Source organism: Canis lupus, chromosome 31, assembly GCF_048164855.1.
Source record: "Canis lupus baileyi chromosome 31, mCanLup2.hap1, whole genome shotgun sequence".
NCBI lineage: Eukaryota > Metazoa > Chordata > Mammalia > Carnivora > Canidae > Canis > Canis lupus.
The window spans coordinates 13,217,336-13,238,466 of NC_132868.1; the positions used below are offsets into that span (position 1 = coordinate 13,217,336).

Sequence of the window (21,131 nt, forward strand, 5' to 3'; positions counted from 1 at the left end):
TTAAAAGAAATTCTCAGTGCAGAAGGAACATGACCACAGATGGAACATTTGGAGGGAAGTCGTGTAAAGAGTAAACAGTAAATACAGATAAACAGTGTAGATAAGAGCTTTCTCTGGCAATAAAAAAGATTTCATTGAACAGTGGAAGTGGAAGGGGTACACAGGGAAGTGCAGGCTCGTGGCTCCTGGACACGAGGGAAGAGCAGAGGTCCTGACCCAAAGGGTACCAGTCACAGACGAAATAGAATGACGCAGATCTACGGATCATGGCTGCTGATCCGGCAAGAGAAGGGCAAAAACGATCGAGGGATGTTTAAAAGCCAAATATGTCTGTAATCTCAGCTGAAGATGGGACAGAGGAAGTGAGCGAAAACATGTGACCGAGCAGCAGACACTGGCCAGGGGGGCAGGGCAGCCCCCCAGGGAGCAGGGGAGGATGCTGGAACGGGACCTCCAGAGTGGGACGCAGACCAAGCCTCGCCAGCCCCACAGGAGCCTGCAGCTGGCCCCAGTGTCCCACCCGCCCTGTCACACAGGGCTGCTCCATCACACAGTTCCCCCCCGCCATGTCCTGGGCTCAAGAGCTAAGGCAGAGCCTGATGTGGGCAGCAGCTGGCCACCCTCTCTCACCTGCATCCACTTTTCTCAATGGTAAAGTCTTGTTAAGGGACAATTGCCCCCCCTCTGCCACAGGGACACAACTCCAAATGCTGAAGCCATCACAATGCCATTAAAAGACTGTAATACCAAGAAATTGGAAAATTAGGCAATCTGAACAAAATCCTAGAGATAGATCTTATGATTCCTCAGGAAGAAACAGAAAGCCTGCCCTGTCCTCTGACTTCAAAGTAACTAAGCAGAAACTCCCCCAGGCCTCGGTGGGGTGACACAATGAGATCTTTCTTACACAGAGTCCGGCCAGGGCCCAGGAGGGATCTGTCCAACAGGAGAGAAACAGGCCTGCTGGTCTGGGACAACGCCGGCAAGGCCACCAAGGGGAGGGAGGCCACCCCAGGGGCCTGGCAGCAGTTTGTTGTACTCACACCGGGTCTTACGGCCCCAAACTGGCTGTGGGGGGGGGTGGTCACTGGAGGGAGCACACGGGTGCTCTGTGAGGACAGGCCCTGCCATACCCTTTAGCCATGGATCAAGCAGAACCATTAGCCCAACATCTCCCACAGAGAAAATCCCAGGCACCGCTGACATCCTCGGGTCTCCAGGGAGCAGAGAGCTTGCCCAAGCGCACTCTTCTCCTAGGGACAGGGGTGGCGCAAACCCTGAGGAGGACAGACTAGTTGCCGCCACTCGCACCTGCACGTGCTGCGTCAGAGGGGTCCTCGGGCCCAACTGTGCCTGTCACAGACTCGTCACCACACCCTGGGGCAGGTGACATCATCCTCATGCTCTACAGAGAGGAAGCAGACACCCATAGAGTTTGAATAATTCAAAATTAGACACTCGGTGCTATACCCACCACATAAAACCCTACACAAAATATTAACTGAATCCAATGGCACATTTGCAAAGGAAAGTTCACCATTACTACGCTGTGCTTAACTCAGAAGTTTAGGTTGTTTTAACAGAGGGAATCACTGTAATTAACCATACTAATGGATATGGGAGAAAAATCACCAGTCAGCTCCATGGCTACAGAATAAAGTGTCTGATAAAACTCATTCATTCATGATACGAACATAGCAAATTAACAACAGGAGGAGCTGCTTCAACCTGGAAAAGCTGTCTACAAAAGTGCCACTGATCACACACCCCCTAGAACGAGGACACTGAAAGCTCTGACAGAAAGTGCTGAAAACACGGACCAGACAGGCTTCCGTCCGAGCAGAGCGTCAACATGACCACTGCGGGTGATATGCAATCACCTGCAGCAAAGGCAGCAAGAACAGGGCTCAGGAGTAGGAAAACAGGAGCATAATGGTGCACAGAGGTCAGTAAGAAAGAACCAAAGGGAATTTTAGAACTAAAAACATAATTTCTGAAATTAAAAATTCACTATACATATAACAGGCCTAATCTCAGATCAGGGCAGTAGAAATGACCCTAACGGAGCTGGGAACAAAAGATGGGAAAGAAGATCGGAGTGTCGGGATGCGTAGGGACTTGCGTGGTGTGTCACTGGAGTCACAGGAGGGAGTCGGGGACGGGGGTGGAGGGGGCTGGGTCAAACAACAATTTTGGAGAAATAGTGAGGAAAACTTTTCCAAATTTGATGAAAATTATAAACTCAGAGGTCTAAGAAGCTCATTGAAATGTAAGCTACAGAAACCAAGTAATAGCATGGTGATCACTTTCAACAAGCTCAAAATGGATTAATGCTAAAATCTTTAAAATAAATAAATGATCCAATGATGAAAGAAACCTCCCCCCCATACACACACAAAACCACATTTGCTGTGTCATGTTTTCCTGCTAAGTTACAGAAATCAATGCTGAAGGACACAACCACAACCAGACAGGGAGGGGGCTGAGGAGACCATCTCCCGAGCAACACAAGGGACCTCCCCCACCCCCCAACAGGTACTTCTAGGCCTGTCTGCTCTTCTTCCTCCATCAGCTAAGTACTGTTTTACAAAATTACTTTGTTTTACCAAAAAAAGCAAGCATTTACACAAGATACAAAGCTTTTAAACTAAAAATCTAGTATTTTGCCCTGTTCTGCTCTAATTTTCAGAAATGCACTGCAAGCAAGAGAGCACAGGGGTAGATACTTTCACTGTGGGAGGTCAATATTGTTAATGTTTCCCCAACTCCACGTGTTACTTTATTAAGTCCTGGAGCTAACCATGGTGCATAGCTTGTTTTATGAAAGAATTCAGGGAGAAAAACTCAGTTATAATTCATAAAAAGCCACTTTTTAAAACAATCTATTAGTTTATTGAACAAGGATTGAGTGTCACACAAAATCACTTAGCCATCAGACCCCATTCTCTTTCACATCAGGGTGAAAAATACTGCACTTTTTTATATCAAGATATTTTATGAAAAATTAATAATGTTGGCCCTCAAAATATATCAGTATGTTGTTTCAAAACACATGAAAGGCTTTTTTTTTTTTTTTTTCTTGGTAAGATCTCGGTTGTATTTCAGGACACAGGAACAGCGTGCTGGAGTCCGAGGGAATAATGATCCCAGTTGCCAGCTCTTTGCAAATCCTGCACCATATACACCCTTACAGACTCACCTATAGACAGATCAATCCTTTCTCAGGATGTTCTAGAAAATCGAGCTACAGGCCCCAAATACTTTTCAAAATATTTAAGATAATTACGAACAGAAGACCCAGCTCTCACCAACACAAACACTAGGTAGAAAGGAATTTCCACATTTTACTAGCTGTGTCAGAGCGAATACAGATGCGCTGGCCACAAAACCCAGAGGCGAGGCATGGGTGCCCAGGGGTGGGGGTGGGGCTAGCAGCCTCCAAGGCTGGCGCTACCATGTGGGAAGAGGGCTAGAGTCTTCTTGAGCTCCTTGTAGCTCCAATGCAGCTGCTCCACCTCGGCCTGGTGCTGTGCCCGCACCTGGCTCAGCTCCTGCAGGAGATGCTCATTGGTGCTGACCAGGGAGCTGCAGGAGAGCACAGGGAATCGACACCTGAGCCCCTCCTAAAGGCCAGCCTGCCGCCTCCTGCCCCCGCTCCACTGCCAACACCCTTCTGCCTGCCATTGGCTCTGCCGCCTGAGTCTCCCCTCCAAACCGGTTGGCGCAAAACCTGACCCGAGCCCTCTGCTGCCCCGCTGCATATAGGCAGGATGAAGGAGCGGAGCCCATGATGGAGGGCTACTGCCCCATCGCTCCAGCCACACCCGGGGGTGAGAAAACAGTCTGTAAAGCCAGCGGGACCATGTTCTAGCTCCAGAGAAGATGCCCAGTCTGGCGTATTTCTAAGCCCTGGTCAGCTGTGAAAAGCCCCTTACAAATTCTGACGTAGGAGCACCTCAGAGTCCGGGTCTCACAGTGTTGTCAGCCACTTCTACTGCTATGAGGACTTTAGGAGGAGAGCGGTACTGTACCTGCCCACTCAGCCATCTGCAAAATGCTCTTGCCTCCAGTGAGCAGTGATAAGGGATGGATGGATGTGGGGGGCCATTTTCCCAGATACTTGCCCCCACGGACAGACCCACGGAATAGCCACTGGCCAGGTGGAGGCCCAGAGCAAACTGAACGTGAACCCCCGCTGCAGGGCCTCGTCCACATGGAGCCCACCACACTGCAGATGGGGGGCTGCCGGGTTCTGGGAGCCATCCTGCCTCGACTGCCCCTCCCTGCACCATGACGTCCACCTTCCCTGTTCTTCTGTTGCCTCCCTCTCTCTGCCCCAGCTCATCTCTCAGGAGCCCCTTCCCCTCTGTAACCTGTGCGTGGGATGGGCCCGCTGACTCCCTGGGAGGTCACAGCCCAGCTCCACCTAAGGCCACACGGCACTCAAGCCCAGGGGCAGGAGTGGTGGCCTCAACCTGAGGCAGGAGAAAAGAGGTGAGTTTGGCTCAGGCTCTGCACCTTTATCACGTGCAGATGGCCCGTCCTCACCTCGGCCCACCCAGCAGCACACTGTTTCCTTGTGCCCAGCCTGCGCCAGCCAGCGCCCCCTTCCCACCACATGATTCTCAGAATAAACACTGGGAATAAACACTTGGCAATCCCCACAGCTCCTGCTCCCTTCTCACCACCCAGCACACAGCCAGGAGTAAAGGTGGGGTCCCCGTGTTCCGGGAGAAGTGATGGGAGCTGCTCCAGGTAGACCAGGACACCTGAGCATCTCCCACCATCTCTCACGTGCCCCTCACTTCCCCTGGCCACACTTCTGGTCACACTCTCAGGCCCCACCTCACAGAATACTATAGCAGGAAGGGACACCCTCAGGTGTTCCTCTGTGCCCCATGACGTGACCAGGGCCAGCCCTGCCTCCCTGAGCCACAGGGCCCACTCAGCGCCTCCACCCACGCCTCCCAGAGGCACCTGTGGCTCTCCTGAAGCATCTGGGTGAGCTCCTGGATCTTGTCATAGTGTGTCAGATGCTGCTTTAATTCCACAATCTCATCAGAGAGCCTCTTCACACTTGTTTGAAGTCCTGAAAGAGAAAAACAGTAACATTAGTTAGTGAAATTCACACTAAGCAGTTCAAACATTTAAGTTAGACCAGAGACACAAGAAAACAATGTAGCCTGGAAAAGTCCTTCTGTGCACAACTCAGACACCCTTGGCTTCTGCCCTTCATTTTTTTTTTTTTTAAATTTTTTTTAAATTTTTATTTATTTATGATATTTATTTAGGCACACAGTGAGAGAGAGAGAGAGAGGCAGAGACACAGGTAGAGGGAGAGGCAGGCTCCATGCACCGGGAGCCTGACGTGGGATTTGATCCTGGGTCTCTAGGATCGCGCCCTGGGCCAAAGGCAGGCACTAAACCACTGCGCCACCCAGGGATCCCGGCTTCTGCCCTTCAGACTCTCAAGAACTAAGTCTGCACACAGAGGGCAGACAGTGCAGACAGAGGCAAGCCAGTTGCCAGCTGGGGCCCCTGCACTGGACCTGCTGCTGGACCTGCTGCAAAGTTGCAGTGCTTCTCCTCCCCCAGGCAATGGGTTCTGGGGACAAGTGACAAGAGGCCCATGGGGGCCACACATCTCCGATATGTCCTCTGGTCTCAGGTCCATCAGTGACACAGAGTGTTTGGGTTCCACCCATGTGACTCCTGTCTCTGGGTTTCCAACTCGAGAGGAAAAGAAATATCATTTATTGGCTCCAAAACCCAAATCCAAGATCCAAATAAATCCACACCTAGTCACACAACTGTGAAACTACACAAGAGGCAATGAGAGAGCCAGAGCAGGAAGGTGCAGACAGGGCCCCTAAAAGTGTTACAACGGGGCCACACTACTCAGCAACTGCACCTGCCTATGTTGCTGCTGCAGGGCTGGCGAAATGGATCCTGGAAAGAGGGCAGTGAGGGCGTGGTTTCGGCATCTCCCAGAATCCCCACATTTGTCCAACACCAAGACTGACTAGATGACAAAACAAGAGCCCCACAAACGACATTACAGCCCCTATGATGAGGCAGCCTTAAGGCCCAGACACAAGAGCCACAAGCCATACATGGCAGCCACATCTGTGAAAGGGAAGTGGTGCTTAGCAGTGGGGCAGCCACTAAGTGTCCCCCATTTTCACAGAAAACCTCTGCTGGACCACTGAGGACCCATGGCTGACACGAGAGGGGCTCGGCCTCCCCCATGAGGTCAGACCAGGGGGTCCCTGTGTGGTCTGAAAGGACTGCAGCAACCCTGACCCCATGAGGCTGACCTGTCCAGTCCCTTCCAGAAGAGGGTTGTACTACAGAGGAATTGTTGGTGAGGGGCCCAGGGGGGGCAGGACAGTGCTCCAGAGAGAAGTGAGGAAATGAACAGGGCCCTGGGGGTGCCCAAAGGGGCCACCATATTTCTCTAGAAGTTTGGAGCACTGAGGGCAGACCCCACACAAAGCTGCTGCCCTTGACAACAGCGGCCACACCCAGAACCCAGCAAACCCAGGACTGAGTATTGACTAAGAAGTGATACAATAAATGGAGGAACAAGTCAGAACTGAGGATGTCAGAGGAGGTAGCTGAACTCAGGCCCATGGTCATGGCAGAGAAAGCTTCATGGGAAATGAAGGCTGAGCAAGGAGGAGTCTGAGAGCAAGCGAACAGGATGATGACATCTCAAGACACATGAAAAGGGGAAATTTTTTACATGGAAGTTAATGAAAAGGGGCGCTGGCTCAGGTTGTGACCTTAGGTCCTGGAATCAAGCCCCATGTTGGGCTCCCTGCTCAGTGGGGAGTCTGTTTCTTCATCTCCTCTGCCTGCCACTCCCGCTGCTCTCTCTCTCTCTCTCAAATAAATAAATAAATAAATAAATAAATAAATAAATAATCTTTAAAGAAAAGAAAGTTTCAAGAAAAGATTATAAAGAGCTCAGCCTTCAACCAAGCAGCCCAAGAGACACAACAGAAGAGACCTGAGCAGCCTGTGGGCCAGGGCCATGATCTCATCTGTGGCTGGGCTCCTGCGACCCAGCCCGTTGGGAACATGCAGATAGACCTGCTCTGAGGCCCTCTACGAATGGTTTTTGGACCCCTGGGAGGTAAGAACTGCATGACACTCAGTGGGCCAGTCCTCAGTGAAGTTAAAATTTCCAGGGGACCCTGCGGTTCACAGCCAGACAAGGCTCACAGAACACACACCACCTCTTCACTCAAAACCCGGGAATCTGAAATACCAAGGGCATCTTGATGAAAATTTCAAAACAGAAGTAAAGATGGGAGAGATGGAGATAAGAGTGACCTGAAAGAAATGGTGACCACAGAGAAAAAGCACTGCTCTGCTCCAGGAGTGGGGGCAGCAGAGGCACAGCCATCTGCATGCTGAGAGGCAGTGTGGGGGTGGAGGCTCCCCACAGTTGGTACTGCCACGGCTACAACCATGTCCAACCTGAGGCTGTGGAACGTGCAGGAACAGCTCTCATGAGCCAAGATGACCCTCACCACACTTTACAGCATGTACTGGACCTGAATTCTGAATCCTATGAGTAATTTTTTTTTTTTTTTAAAGATTTTATTTATTCAGGAGAGAGAGGTGGGGGCAGGGGAGAAGAGGCAGAGACACAGGCAGAGGGAGAAGCAGGCTCCATGCAGGGAGCCTGACGTGGGAATCGATCCCAGGTCCCCAGGATCAGGCCCTGGGCTGAAGGGGATGCTAAACCGCTGAGCCACCCGAGCTACCCTCCTATGAGTAACTTAAAATGAAGTCTACAATAGAGGATTTGAACACTCACATTTCATTAAATAACTTACCAAATAAACTACATACTCACCAGTGATCTGCACATTTAATGTAGCCGCAGTGTCTGCATTTTTTGCTTCTTTTTTCATGCTGAACAAAAGAGCCTTTAAGCTACTATTCTCTTCCAAAGATTTGTCTAAATGTTGCCTCAAGTCATCCTAAGGACATAGAACAACACATTTAAAACAGATAAATCAAACTCAGTAAAACGTATGTATGAAATCAAGGCAAATTTGAGACCAGCAGGCATCAGTTTTACTTCACCTATCATAAGTGATAAATCAGGACGTGAACAACAGAAATCACAGCTATCTCCAGGTGAGCAGCAGTGTCCTTCATAAGGGACAGAGAAGGGGGGCACGCTGTGTGCCTGGCATCTCTGCTGGAGCCCTGCCTCCTCCAGGAAGGCCCCATGGTCACCACAGCCCAGCTCCCCATCCCTTCTCAAGGAGCAGAACAAGAGCTGGGCAGCACACCAGCCCTGTGTGGTCCCTTTAGGTTCACTTCTTGGGCAAAAGCATGGGCAGATCCCAGGGCTTCACATTCCCTGAGGCAGGCACTGCCCTGCAAGAGCCCCATTCTGTAAGCACATGGATCCTACCTGCCATCCCCACCACAGGTGGGAGCTGCAGACGCAGTGGGCTCCTTTCCCATCCTCTGAGCCAGTAGCAATGCCCAGCACACCATGGACATTAAAGGGGAGAGCAGAGCACTGACACACTGTGAGAGCTGGTGGCACAGGGGCCATCACAGCCACCTGCTGCCCAGAGCAGGAGGCTGCCCCGCTTGCACAGACACCCGCAGACATAACCCCACCAGGGGAGCGAGTGGATCTGTCTCAAGGTGACAAGGGCCCCTGCTTTCAGGAAACAGCTACCCTCATTCTTCACCCTGATGGCCCACCCAGCATACCGACCCTGTGTGTGCACGCACACTCCGGGCAGTACAGAAACGGCCATGTGGCCAGTTATGGCCAATGGTTTGTCTCCCAAAAATGTGAGGAGTCCTGAAAGGGCAGGGGCTGGGCCCTGGTCCTGAACAAGGTCTCAGCCAAGGCCAGAGGAGGGGCAGTGACCCATCATGTTCAGTTGTACACAGCCCTGCTGGGAGCATGCTGGAAAGGCTCAGGAACAAGACCTTGGCTAAGGCCAGTTTTCTGGGCATCAGGACCTGAGGAGACCTGATGGCAGAACCAGCGTCTTCACAATGGGGAAAAGTAAAGCTTTGTGGGGGATCTCTGAGGCGGCAGGTTCTCATAAAATACAGACACTGGCAGATGTTCCAGAGACTCATCTCAAAGCAGCCCCGTGGCTATTCTCATTCCCACCTTTCGAATGATAATGGCCAATTCAGAAGCTGGGGGAGGCAGCTGCTGAGATGGCCCAAGAGTGTTCCCACCATCCTGTGTGTCCTCCCCTCACATGGGTGGACCTGCTGACTGGATCCTAACCCACCACATGCAAGCAACAACACTTCCCTCTCAAGAGCAGGTAACAAAGGACGGCCTCCTACGCAGGTGCTCTCTGGCTCTGATCAGCAGCTGCCATGCCAGGAGGGCCTCAGGTGTCATGTACAGAGCCAAGGCTGCCTGTGTGCGAGCCTGCAAGTGGATGCCTACTTCCATCAAGCCTTCAAAGGGGACCATGACCCCACTCGGCAATATGACAACAAGACCCTGAGTCAGATGCACAGCTCAGTTGCACTAGGACTCCTGACCACACGGGCTGCCGGTAATACGTGCTGCTGGTGAAGGGGCTGCACTCTGGGCAGCGATCTCTCTCTCTCTCACACACACACTCAGAGGCTTAAGTGACTTGCTCAGATGGAGCTGGCCACTATGTCCCAGTCCACCGTCTCAACCACATGTCACAACCTCTCAGTACTGACTTTTTAAAAGAGGAGCTCTTGCAGATTCCCCATAATAAAACTCAACTATGATGATCAGCAAGATGAAAAACACTACACTTGGCTGGATGCACCACAAAGATTTGAGGTGTGTGCCCTGCTGGGTCGAGTGCACGGATGTCCCTGCTCTCACAGAGCTAACATCTGTTGGGGAGGAGAGGACCTGGGAGCTACACTGACAGCCAATGTGCAGACCCAGCACCGCACAAGCAGCTCCGGTCCTGGTCTTCATCTTCCTCCACGGCCACAGCATGGGCCCCTTACCAACACTCCTGCCCCTGGTAACCTCTTTCTCATTAGCAGATGGCTTCCTCTGTTATGCAGGGACTTCTGAGTTCACTAGAGTCCCACTTTAGTTTTGTTTTTGCATTTTTGCTATCAGATTAAAAAAAAAATTGAATAGACCCTATCAAGGAGTCTTTTCTCTTGTGTTTTTTAAAAGTTCTACAGTTTCAAGTCTTATATTTAAATCTTTAATCCAATTTGAGTTGACTTCCACATACGGTATCAGGGGTCCAGTCTTCCCAGCACCAATACTGAATAGACTGTCCTTTCCCTGTTGTGTATTCTTGGTACATGATGCCATTTGTATGTGGCGTAATGTTCCTGGGATCTCTATTCTGTTCCATCCATCCATGTGTCTGTTTATGTGTTAATACCATACTCTTTCCATTACTACAGCTTCCTTCACAATAAGAATTTGAAATCAGAGTGTAATACCTCCAACTGTTTTTTCTCAAGGCAGTTCTGGCAAAATTTTAGGGGTCTCCCGTGAAACTAGAAAATGGAAAATACAGGGATCCCTGGGTAGCGCAGCGGTTTGGTGCCTGCCTTTGGCCCGGGGCGCGATCCTGGAGACCCGGGATCGAATCCCACATCGGGCTCCCAGCATGGAGCCTGCTTCTCCCTCTGCCTGTGTCTCTGCCTGTCTCTCTCTGTGTGACTATCATGAATAAATAAATAAATAAAATCTTAAAAAAAAAAAAAAGAAAATGGAAAATACAAATTTTAAGAAAAATAATTACACAAATTTTAAGATTTTTAAAATTTCTGTAAAAAAATGCCATTGGAATCCTTACAGGGATTGCACTGAACCTGCAGATGACTTTCAGCAGGGTGGACTGTTTTAACACTATTACTTTTCCAATCCGTGCACATGGGATATCTTTCCATTCATGGCTCGGATTTCTTCCATCCATGTCTTACAGTTTTCAGTGTTCAAATCTTTAACTTCTTTGGTTCAAAATACTATTTTTACAATACAAAATACTATTCCTAAGTATTTTATTCTTTTTGATGCTATCCTAAATGGGATTGTTTCCTCATCTCTTTAGATAAACTATTGGTATAAAGAAACACAACTGATTTCTATTATACTGATTTTGTGTCCTGCAACTTTATTAAATTGATTAGTTTTTTTTTTAATTTTATCCATTTACTCATTAGAGACAGAGAGAAAGGCAGAGATACAGGCAGAGAGAGAAGCAGACTCCCCACAGAGATCCCAAAGCAGAACTCGATCCCAGGACCCCGGGATCACACCCTGTGCTGAGAGCAGATGCTCAAATGCTAAGCCACTCAGGTGTCCCAGAACTGATTAGTTCTAACACGTTTTGTCGTTTTTGTTGTTGTTGTGAGTCTAGGACTTTTTACACATACAATCCTGTCCTCTGTAAACAGAGACGATCTTACTTCTTCCTTTCCAATCTGGATGTCTCCTTTTCCCACGTGCTCTTGTTACCATTTCCAGTGTTGTGCTAAGCAGACCTCATGAGAGCGTATGTCTGTGTCTAGTAGCGGGTCTCAGGTGAGAAAGCAAGGTTTGGTGTTTTCCCACCAATCACGCGTTGCCTGTGGCCTTGTCATAAGTGACCTTTACTGTGTTGAGGAAACTTTCTATTTTGTTGAGACTTTTTATGATGGATGGATGGCTAAGTTTGTCAAATGCTTTTCCCCATCTATTGAGATGACTGTGTGGTTTTGATCTTTCAATCTGTTTGTGTGTATTAATTAGCATTTGTTGAACCAACCTTGCATTCCAGGGGGAAGTCCCACTTGGTCATAGCGTATATTTTTTTGATGTGTTCTTGAATATGATTTCCTGGTATTTTACTACAGATTTTAAAATTATGTTCATCAGAGATATTAACATTAGTTTTCTTTTCTACTGGTGTTTTTGCTATCAGGATGAGGTTGGCTTCAAAAATGGGTACAGAAAGAAGTGTTCCCTCTACTTCTATTTTCTCGAAGAGTTTAAGGAGTATTAATTCTTACTTGAATGTGCAGTAACATTAAGCCATGAAGCCATCTGGTTCTGGGCTTTTCTTTGTTGGGAGGTTTTTGATTATCATTCAATTTCCTTATTTATTATTGGTCTGTTCAGGCTTTATTTCTTCTTCTTTTTTAGAGAGACAGAGAGAGAGAGAATCCCAAGCAGGGTCCATGCCCAGCACAGAGCCCAACATGGGGCTTGATCTCATGACCCTGAGATCTTGACCTGAGCTGAAATCAAGAGTTGGACACCTAACCAAATGAGCCACTCAGGCACGTACTTTATTTCTTCTTGGTACAGTCTTGGCAGGATGTAGGTTTCTAGGAGCTTACCCATTTCTTTTAGGTTGTCCAGTGTGCTCACTTATAAGTACTCGTAGGAGTCCCTTATGACCCTTTTTTATTTCTGAGGCATCCACTGTGATACCTCCTCTTTCATTTGTGTTTTTGAGTCTTCTCAGTCTAGCTAAAGGTTGGTGGATTTTACATTTTTTTCAAAAATCCAACTCAGTTTTGGTTTTCTTTCCCATTATTTTTCTAATTCTCTATTTGATTTATTTCTGCTCTGATGTTTACAATTTCCTTCATACCTCCTGTTAACTTTGGGTTTAGTTTGCTCTTCTTTTTCTAGTTCCTTGAGGTATAAAATTAGGTTGTTTGATATCTTTCTGCTTTTTTAACATAGCCATTTACATGTTACGGTCTTATTATGAAGTTAGGAAGGACAAGGACAGCCCCGCCCAGCCAGGAGCCTTGGGCTCAGAGGCTGGGTTCAAGCTGTGCTGGCTCTGGCTGACCTTGGGCACCACCTGCTGGAGGAAATCCCTCTAGTCCAACAGCAGCACATCATGGGCTTGTGCTGGATGGTGCTGGCAGGACAGCAGCTAATTGGAGCCTCTGCCTGGACCCAGGAGCACTGCAGCCACGTAAGCTCTACCTCAAGCCCAAGTTCATCCATGCTTTCTCCCTCACTCAGCCTCTCACAGAAGAGAGCAGTCACACAGGAGTGGCAAGGCTAGGACAAGCAAGGACACTGCTCTCTTCAAACGCCTGTTATGTAGGGTTTGGGAGCCATGCAGACAGGCAGTGCCCTCAGTGGTCGGGGGAGCCTGCTGCTGCGGCCTGACGGCAGCTAAGGGGAAGCGCTCCCCTGATCTCTGAGGTTGAAACCCCTTGTGTGCATGAATAGAAATAATGCAAAAGCACGCTCACCATCTCCTTCTGTGTGTTGCTTAGTTCTGATGCCACCTCATTAATCTTTACACGGTACTGCTGCTGCTGCTCAGCAAGGTGCTTCTGTAGAGATTTGTTTTCCAGAGTAAGGTAGCTAATTTCTTCACTCACAAGTGTTGAACTATCCTGAGTTGTTGTAAATTCTTGCACAGATGACAAAATATGTCTTGCCTGAGCTAAGAGTAAAAATCAGGTATTATTATGGCATTTATGTTAAAAGGATGAAGTAGAAACAAAGTACATTCATACATCTTGAGTAACACAAACTACATGCCTAAAAACACTGACCAGCATGGAGAATGGCAAAGGGACATGGATACCACAGAAATCCCCTTACTCGGATTTCTGTACAGACATCCAATTGCGGATGGGAGGTAGAGAGACAGGAAAACAGTTTTATTCCAGATCAAAGGTGCCTATGAAGAGAAGGCCGTGCCCGGATAGTTACGCTGGATGCCCCAGTTAGCCTGCCATGCTCCTTCCACAGCACTGGCTGCTGCTGCTCCTGGCCTGGGACCTACATGCAAACACAGTCTGGCAACTCCGCAACTGGGAGCATGAGGGCAAGATTTATGGGATCAGGATCCAGAGGATCCAGCTTCTTGGGGAGTCCTGCTTCCAAAAGGAGAAGCCCTGGGGCCACAACACTGAGCATAGAGCTCAGCTCTGTGCAGGGCCCTCAGTCTACAGACAGAAGGGGCGGGCAAGCTCCTGCTCCCACTGGCTGCACCTAGGCTGCAGGAGAAAGAGACAGCTGCCACCTAGGAGGCAGCATCTCTCACTCTGGAAGAAGGGTAGGGGGTGTGCTCTGGCACCCAGGCACAGGCAGAAGCAAAGCCAAGTCCTCCCTGGGAAGGGACCACCTTCCTAGGCCTCGTTCCCACTGAAAGATCAGCAAATCCAAGGCCCTGCAGGAGATGATCATATGTTCAGAGGGTTCAAAGGAGACAGTGGCAGCTTTTTGAGGTTTTAAAACCTTCACACAATACAGAGCAACAAGAATCAAACATCATCTGTGAACAGCATCTCCAACAAAACCAAAGTGACAAGGCATCTCCATAAACCCAAGTGCCAACAGGTAGGAAAACCAATAGCCACAGGCCTGCAGGGCGCCCCTCATATCTCACACCCCATGGAAGCCCCAGCTGCTTTGAGGAAGGCTGTCAAGATGCTCTGTGCAGTGTGGTGGGAGCAGTGACGGCAAGCGGAAAGGATGCAGCAAGGTGCGGGGCCCAGACCTCAGCAGAACAGCATCTGCAAACAGAATGCTGCCTGGAGGGAGGGCCCAAGTGCAGGTCTGAGCGGACCTTCCTTCCTGGCTCACCTTGGAACACCTCATTGCCATGCAGGGACTTGCAGCCACTCCAGTACCTGTCCACCAGGTCGAGGAGTGCCTCAAGAAGCATCACCTCCAGGGCAGCCTTCTTCCCAGGAGGCACAGCTGAATACAGTCTGGGAGCCACCTGCAATGGAAACAGAACTATGATGCTGAGACCAAAAGTTACTGCATGATGTGAAGCCTCTGACACAGGGATGCATGGCACCGCCCATGCATCATGCGGATACCCTTGTCCAGAGATGTGCACAATGGGGCCATCCAAACTTCACAAGGCTGTAGGGGAGGCACATGGAAGCGCTTCCCTACCCTCAGACATGTGACCCTGGTGATATCCCACACTAGGAGGACAGGTAAAGGACACACTACAAGGTGACACCAAGTGTGACAGTCATGAAACCCATATCATGGTTTAAGCCCTAAGGCTGTGGGAACTCCAGTCCCACAATGGCCTGTTCTGGGCCCTCCTGAACCAGTCCACAGGGACTCCTGGAGGAGACCCTTAAAGCTAGTCTCCACCTAAATGCTCATCAGACCACTGGCACCAGAAAAGCCCTGAATGTAATCAAGTCACACACTGGACCACATGGGTGGTCAGGCCAGGATGATGTGGCAAAAAGGGCTGCCAGGAGAAACTATCAAGGCTCTACCCAGTGCCTGGCCACAACAGTGCTATATCAGCATGTACATCAAAGTCTCTCTCCTCCCTGCTTTTAGAAATTACTTTACCAATCTTTAAAAATTATCAAGGAAGAGAGGATGGCCTCTGCTCTCCTGACCACTTTCCAAGTATCCTGGAATTTGGGGGTGGAGGGGAGTAGAAGCTCACATCCATCTCCAGGCCAATGACCAGACCTGGGACACAGGCTAGTCCCAGGTGCCCAGGCAGCAGCTCCAAGCAGAAGGCTAGAGAGAGCCCCGCCTAGTGCTCTCCAGTTAGCTAATATCCAGAAGGCTTTTCTACAATGAACTTCTGAAGACCCAGAGACTCTGAAATGAGGGGAGGCAGGTAAAGCCACTTCAGGGGGGACAGCTCCTCACCTCCTGCCACCACTGCCACCACTGCCTATCAGGAGCAAGCCCAGCAAGTGAGCACTGCTTTGCCCAAGGTCACACTGGGGGTAGGGTGGCATGAAAACACTAAGGCCTGGCTGCTTGCTCTAACAAGCTAAGGCTGAGAGCATCTAGGTGAACATCTGGCACCAACACCTCCATCAGAAACTGTATCTGCACATTTGTCCTTAGGCACAAATGACAGAGCCAGGGTCCTCAGTGCGCTCACTCAACCTTCTGTCTCCCACCTGAGGAACATAGGGTAGTGCCCTCTGCGAGAGGATGATCACCATGAGGCTGCAGCCCCAAGCCAAGGCTGCAACTCCTCCTGTAGTCACAGCCCTACAGTGACTGTAGGAGTTCTCCAGGCAAGGCTCTGCACCTGGAGAGGTCCATCTTTGGTGAGTGAAGCCAGGCCTCTAGGGCACAGGGAAAGGCTGGGCACGTTCCTATCTCAAGCATATTCCTCATTCGTCTTCCTTCCCTCAATCCAGACCATGAGAGCCTAACCATACAATGACCATACCCTCTATAAGGGCAGCCCTCTGATGCACAACCTACAGCAACCACGCCCGGAAGCCAGCCAATCACCTACAGCAACCAGCCAGGAGGCCAAACCATGACCCCTGTAATGATTGGTCCAAAGGCCAGAACTTGACCAGTTAAGTGGTAAGTTCCCTAATTTTTCTCCCTGTTTACAACTCAGGACTGACCACAGGAAGTCAAATCACTCCACTAACCAACCACATGGGAGGTCAGGCCTCATTCCCCCTCCCCCATGCTCCTCTCACTCCCCTCTCCCACTCCCCTGCCAGCACTGGGTGTGTCTGCCAAACCAGCCATAGGGCAGACTTCTTGCCACAGTGTGCCCTGCCTATGCCTGCCTGAGGTCAGCCCGAATTCCCACAACTCTGTGCCTTCATCTCCAACCAAGCCAGTGACAAAGGCAACAGAGTCATTACCCATATGTGGCTCTGGGTCACTCAGAGGGTGGGAGGACTCCCAGTTCCTACCCAGGATGAATCCTGTGTTAAACCACAGGATGCCTGTCCAGGACACCCTCACAGTAGGACCCCCCCCCCCGCCATGGTTCTCTGGTCAAGATGATGGACCTCACTGCTGAGACAAGCACAGCACAACTGCCCCGGCCTGTGTCTACCCTCTCTCCTTCAAAGCATTGAGCGTGGCGTGAAGTGGTGTGGAGCCCAGTAATACCCTTCCAACAGACCAAGACATAGCAAATGCCGGGGAGAAGCAGGTATGGAAGCTTCTCCAGGGAGTCTGGTGAGCACAGCATGGGAGCAGGGCACAGCAGGGCTCAGCAGCCCCCTGCCTCACCATCCTGTCCTGCTCACCTCTCCGCTGCCACTCCTGCTGTGGGGCCTCTCCTCTTCTGGCTCTGAGACCTCTGAGTGAGAAAAGGTCCTTTCACTCCTGCCCTCGGAGGCACTGTGCCTGCTCAGAGTCTCCTCAGGGCTCGAGGGCATGGCAGGCTTCTCCAGGTGGCTCAGAAACTCCTGGTTAGCGGGTGCCTGGAATCTCCCACCAGGCATTCTTCGCTTCCTGTACTTTTCAGGAACAGGCAATGGATTTACCACCTTTTGTGTGGACAAACTTGACTTCTGAGACACGGCTGGGTCCTCAATGTCTGCGGAATCTGTAAGGAGGGTGGGATACAGCCCTCAGCAGACCAACTTCCCTGGCACAGTCATCACTACAATAGTTTAAAAAGGTGTGCATGCCTGTGTGTGTGCGTGTGCATACACATGTAGAAAATCCACCCAAAAGTGATAAAACTGAGCTAAGAGCTTTAAAAAAATCAATTAACCAATTACCGTGTTCTTGACAAAGACACGTACAACAAAGAGAAGGGAGTAAAAACCTAGAATTAGGGGGCAGCCCAGGTGGCTCAGCAGTTTAGCACCGCCTTCAGCCCAGGGTGTGATCCTGGAGTCCCCGGATCGAGTCCCACGTGGGGCTCCCTACATGGAGCTTGCTTCTCCCCCTGCCTGACTCTCTCTCTCTCTGTGTCTCTCATGAATGAATTAAAAAAAAAAAAAAAGAATCTTAAAAAAACAACTAGATTTTGGAAATTACAAAGGGTTTTAACCAATTTGCCCCTGCGTACCTCAGGCCCCTGTGCACTGTATCCCTCCCTGCTGTGGTCTTGAGGCAGCACAGCTCTGGGCTCTGCCTGGGCCCCAGGTCCACACCCTCCTCGCCAGACCACCCCTCCAGTCCAGGCCGCTCTTCCCGGCTCTTGCTGCTGCATCCCAGCATGGCTTCAATGTCTCCACAGTTCCTCAGATCTGCCATCCGCAGCCAAACCCAGGACTTCCCCCCCAGCAAACCCGTGTCTCAAGCGCTCGTGCCTTGAGTAGACTGTAGTCCTCCACCTGCTGGGTCAGAAGTCACCTGGACGTCCCTTGCTCCCCCAGCCCCATGTTCACTGCTGAACTTCACCAAGTCCACCCGACCACTGCCTCTTCCAGGGACGGGTCTGCTGTACCCACTGGGACAGACCTCCCCCACGACCTGTCCTCTAAAAGCAAACACACAGCAGTCACTCCGTGCCATCCCAGCCCTGCCCCAGGGACAGACACTGCCCACATGCTGCCTTACCTCGCCCTGTGACCTGTGTTCTTCCTTCTCCCCCTCCAGCCCATGGCCACTGCTTGAGCCCACTCTCCCAAAATGCACATCTGAGTCTGGCCACCATGAAGCAGAGCAGCAAGCCACGGTGAGGGTAAAAGTAAAGTCTGAAAGCCTTAACACCCCCTTCTGGATGCAGAAGATAGAAAGACTGAAAAACTGTGCTGGGTCACAGGTGTCTGAGGAGAAGCAACAATTAGATATGCTGCGTGCACCTGGATCAATTCCTGGACAATGTCAATGGAATGCCTGGCAAAACAGGAACAGGGTCCGTGGGTTAAGTGGCAGGTAGGTTTGTGGCAAAGTTCATGTCCCTTTCTGGAGAGTTAAATGCTCCTTATTCAAGAAAGTGTCCTTGCTTTCAGGAAACTATGCTGAAATGTTTAGAAGAGACAGGACCTCCTGCTCCTGTTCCAAGTCCACCCGACCACTGCCTCTTCCAGGGACGGGTCTGCTGTACCCACTGGGACAGACCTCCCCCACGACCTGAAAGTTCCAGAAAAGACCAATGACAGTATGTGCGCACACATGTGCATACATATGAACGCACACCCGTGCAGACATACATATACATGCGTATGCCCACACAAAAATGCACACACATACATGGTGGGGAGAGGAGGGGCACACCAGAGCAAATGCGGTAAATGCCAACTCTGGGGGCATCTGGATAAGGCAGATATGAAACTTCGTTGCTCTGTGAATGAGTAGGAACCCTGTGCCACTCACAGACATGGCACCACTGCTGGGCCTCAGGATACGGGGACAGTCACAGCTGTCCCCTCCACCCCACTCCGCAGTGGCCACAGGCAACCTGAGTGGGGTCACCAGCACAACCTGGCCACTTCCCCAGGCCCCCGTGACCTCACCTGAACTTGCTTCAGGGACAGGCCAGGTGAATTCACACTGGGAGGTTTTCTGACACTTTTGCCAGAGGCACGCATATGACACTCCCATTTAACAGATTTACTTCTTGTCATTAAATTTTAAAATGTAGTTACTGTCATAACCTGTATGTAGCTGTGTGTGTAGAGAAAAGCACCGCGGAACTTACAGACGAGGACTCTACGATATGGATCTACTAGACATTTCAGTGTAGGAGACTCCTTCCTAAGACAGTGTAGGGGGCTGACAGCAGGCACAGTGACAACACCGACCTGCCAGGGAACTGGCCAAGGCCACGTGAGCCGGCTTACCTGGGTGTGGGGTAAAGTGTGCATGCGGCCCACACTGTGGCGGGAGCTCCCCACAGTACTGGTGCTGGAGCCTCTTCTCTGGACCACACCCTCGAGAGCTGCCTTTCTTCCTCTCGTGGCCCTTCTTTATGGAGTCCCCACACTGGTGCTGCATTGAGTGGGGACTCAACAGATGTCCAGAGTCTATCGTATCAGAAAACATTTTACAAGTTTTATTTCATCAGAAATTCCCTCTTAACCTTCCGATCATGTATGGCAGCTATCAAGGACACAATGAAATAAGAAAATGGTGACTGAGCAGGTGGATTCATAGGTGGACCACCCAGCTGAGGAAAAAGGGCAGCATGGTGCTGGCACCAAGACACAACAAGAAACAAAAACACCACCCGGAATAGAGAGAGAGACTCAAGGCAACTGAACTCACACACATGCCAGTCACCGGAAGAGAAGACAGTCTCTTCATGAGCACAAGGCAGACAAAGATTTCTTGTCGACAAAAGGACACCCAAAAGCACAAACCATATGAAGAGCAGAACTGACCACCTGGATTTCATCGACAGCCTCTGCTCTGAGAAGCACTGTTGGCAAACAAAGCAAGCCACAGATTGGGAGCGTCTGCAGCACTTCCATCTGAGAAAGGGCTCATGTGAAGACAACCAAAGAGCAGGCACTCTTATGACCAATACCAAGGAGAGGGGAACAGGAGGGGAACAGACCCAAACAGCCGTGTCCCATCACAGTCTTCAGGGAAGTGTGTGTCAGAACCTTGAGGAACCATGCCCTCAGAGGAGCCAGACCTGAGGGAACCAAGACCAAGCTGGCGGGGACACCCAGAGTGCAGAGGTCCTCATGCCAGCCACTGAATCCTGGGATTTCAGCCCAAATTTGTGCCTCAACCTATGGCTGTCTTCAGGAAAATTTCTTAGAAACTCAAAACAGAAGAAATGGAGTAGTAGCATATATACAAGTCCTGGTGGGGAAGAGGCCCTGAGCAAATACCATGAAGAAAGCCACGTGCTGCCAACACTCAGTAACATCTGCGTCCAGTCTAAAGTTCTGAACCCAGCAGGTTGAGCGTTCAGCGTCTCCTAAGCTAAGTGGATAACCCCAGGGGGGGGTGGGTGGGGAGGGGATGGACACTAGTGTTACCAGCCACAGGATACTTTATGTCCTCATCTACTCTGCCCTTTTAGGTCCCCCTGTCAGTACAGCTGTAGTCAATCTGAGAAAGGACAGTTTGAACAACCACGCAGAACAATATACTTAATATACTGACAGGTATCACAATTCTCTAATCCAAACTACCGGTAGTTACAAGTTCAGAGACTTCACAAGGATTCTGTACATAAAGGTGAGTTTTCTGGAAGCACAGCTTTGTGCTGGGGAGCCAGAGATCACCAGCCCCCCAGCACAAGCTGGGCCCCCTGGGCCCTTGTGGTGGAATAGAAGCCTACCTTGGGAACTATGGAGGTCAGTCTCTTGCTCCCTCAGGCTGGAACCTGTGCTCCCAGGAGGGTTGCTCAAGTCCCACTCACACTCAGCGATGAGATTCAGGACTGCCTCGTCATCTGCATCCATGACCAAGCATTTCTTGGCCGAGGGGTCAGCACACATGGCCCTAGAGTGACACAGTCTGCAAGGAAAAGCAA

At 50.3% G+C, this 21,131-nt stretch overlaps 1 protein-coding gene and 1 long non-coding RNA gene across 5 annotated transcripts in view; one reads left to right on the plus strand and one right to left on the minus strand.

Annotated features, from left to right (window-relative positions):
- Positions 1–21,131, minus strand: part of CEP72 (centrosomal protein 72) — a 52,828-nt gene that overhangs the window by 13,791 nt on the left and 17,906 nt on the right. For 2 of the 4 annotated variants that reach the window (XM_072807420.1, XM_072807423.1), the window contains exons 5-12: positions 20,937–21,115; positions 19,483–19,665; positions 16,990–17,291; positions 14,570–14,708; positions 13,225–13,421; positions 7,868–7,994; positions 4,978–5,089; positions 3,039–3,585 (exon numbers count right to left, since the gene is read on the minus strand). In XM_072807420.1, the coding sequence (XP_072663521.1) occupies positions 3,429–3,585; positions 4,978–5,089; positions 7,868–7,994; positions 13,225–13,421; positions 14,570–14,708; positions 16,990–17,291; positions 19,483–19,665; positions 20,937–21,115 (1,396 nt within the window). In that variant the 3' untranslated portion in view covers positions 3,039–3,428. Of the gene's footprint in view, positions 1–3,038; positions 3,586–4,977; positions 5,090–7,867; positions 7,995–13,224; positions 13,422–14,569; positions 14,709–16,989; positions 17,292–19,482; positions 19,666–20,936; positions 21,116–21,131 lie in introns of those variants that run through there. The other 2 variants (XM_072807422.1, XM_072807424.1) reach the window with 2 other exon arrangements.
- Positions 15,933–19,661, plus strand: LOC140621989 (uncharacterized). The gene is made up of 3 exons (XR_012021731.1): positions 15,933–16,303; positions 18,296–18,574; positions 18,652–19,661. It is a non-coding gene; the product is annotated as an uncharacterized lncRNA (long non-coding RNA).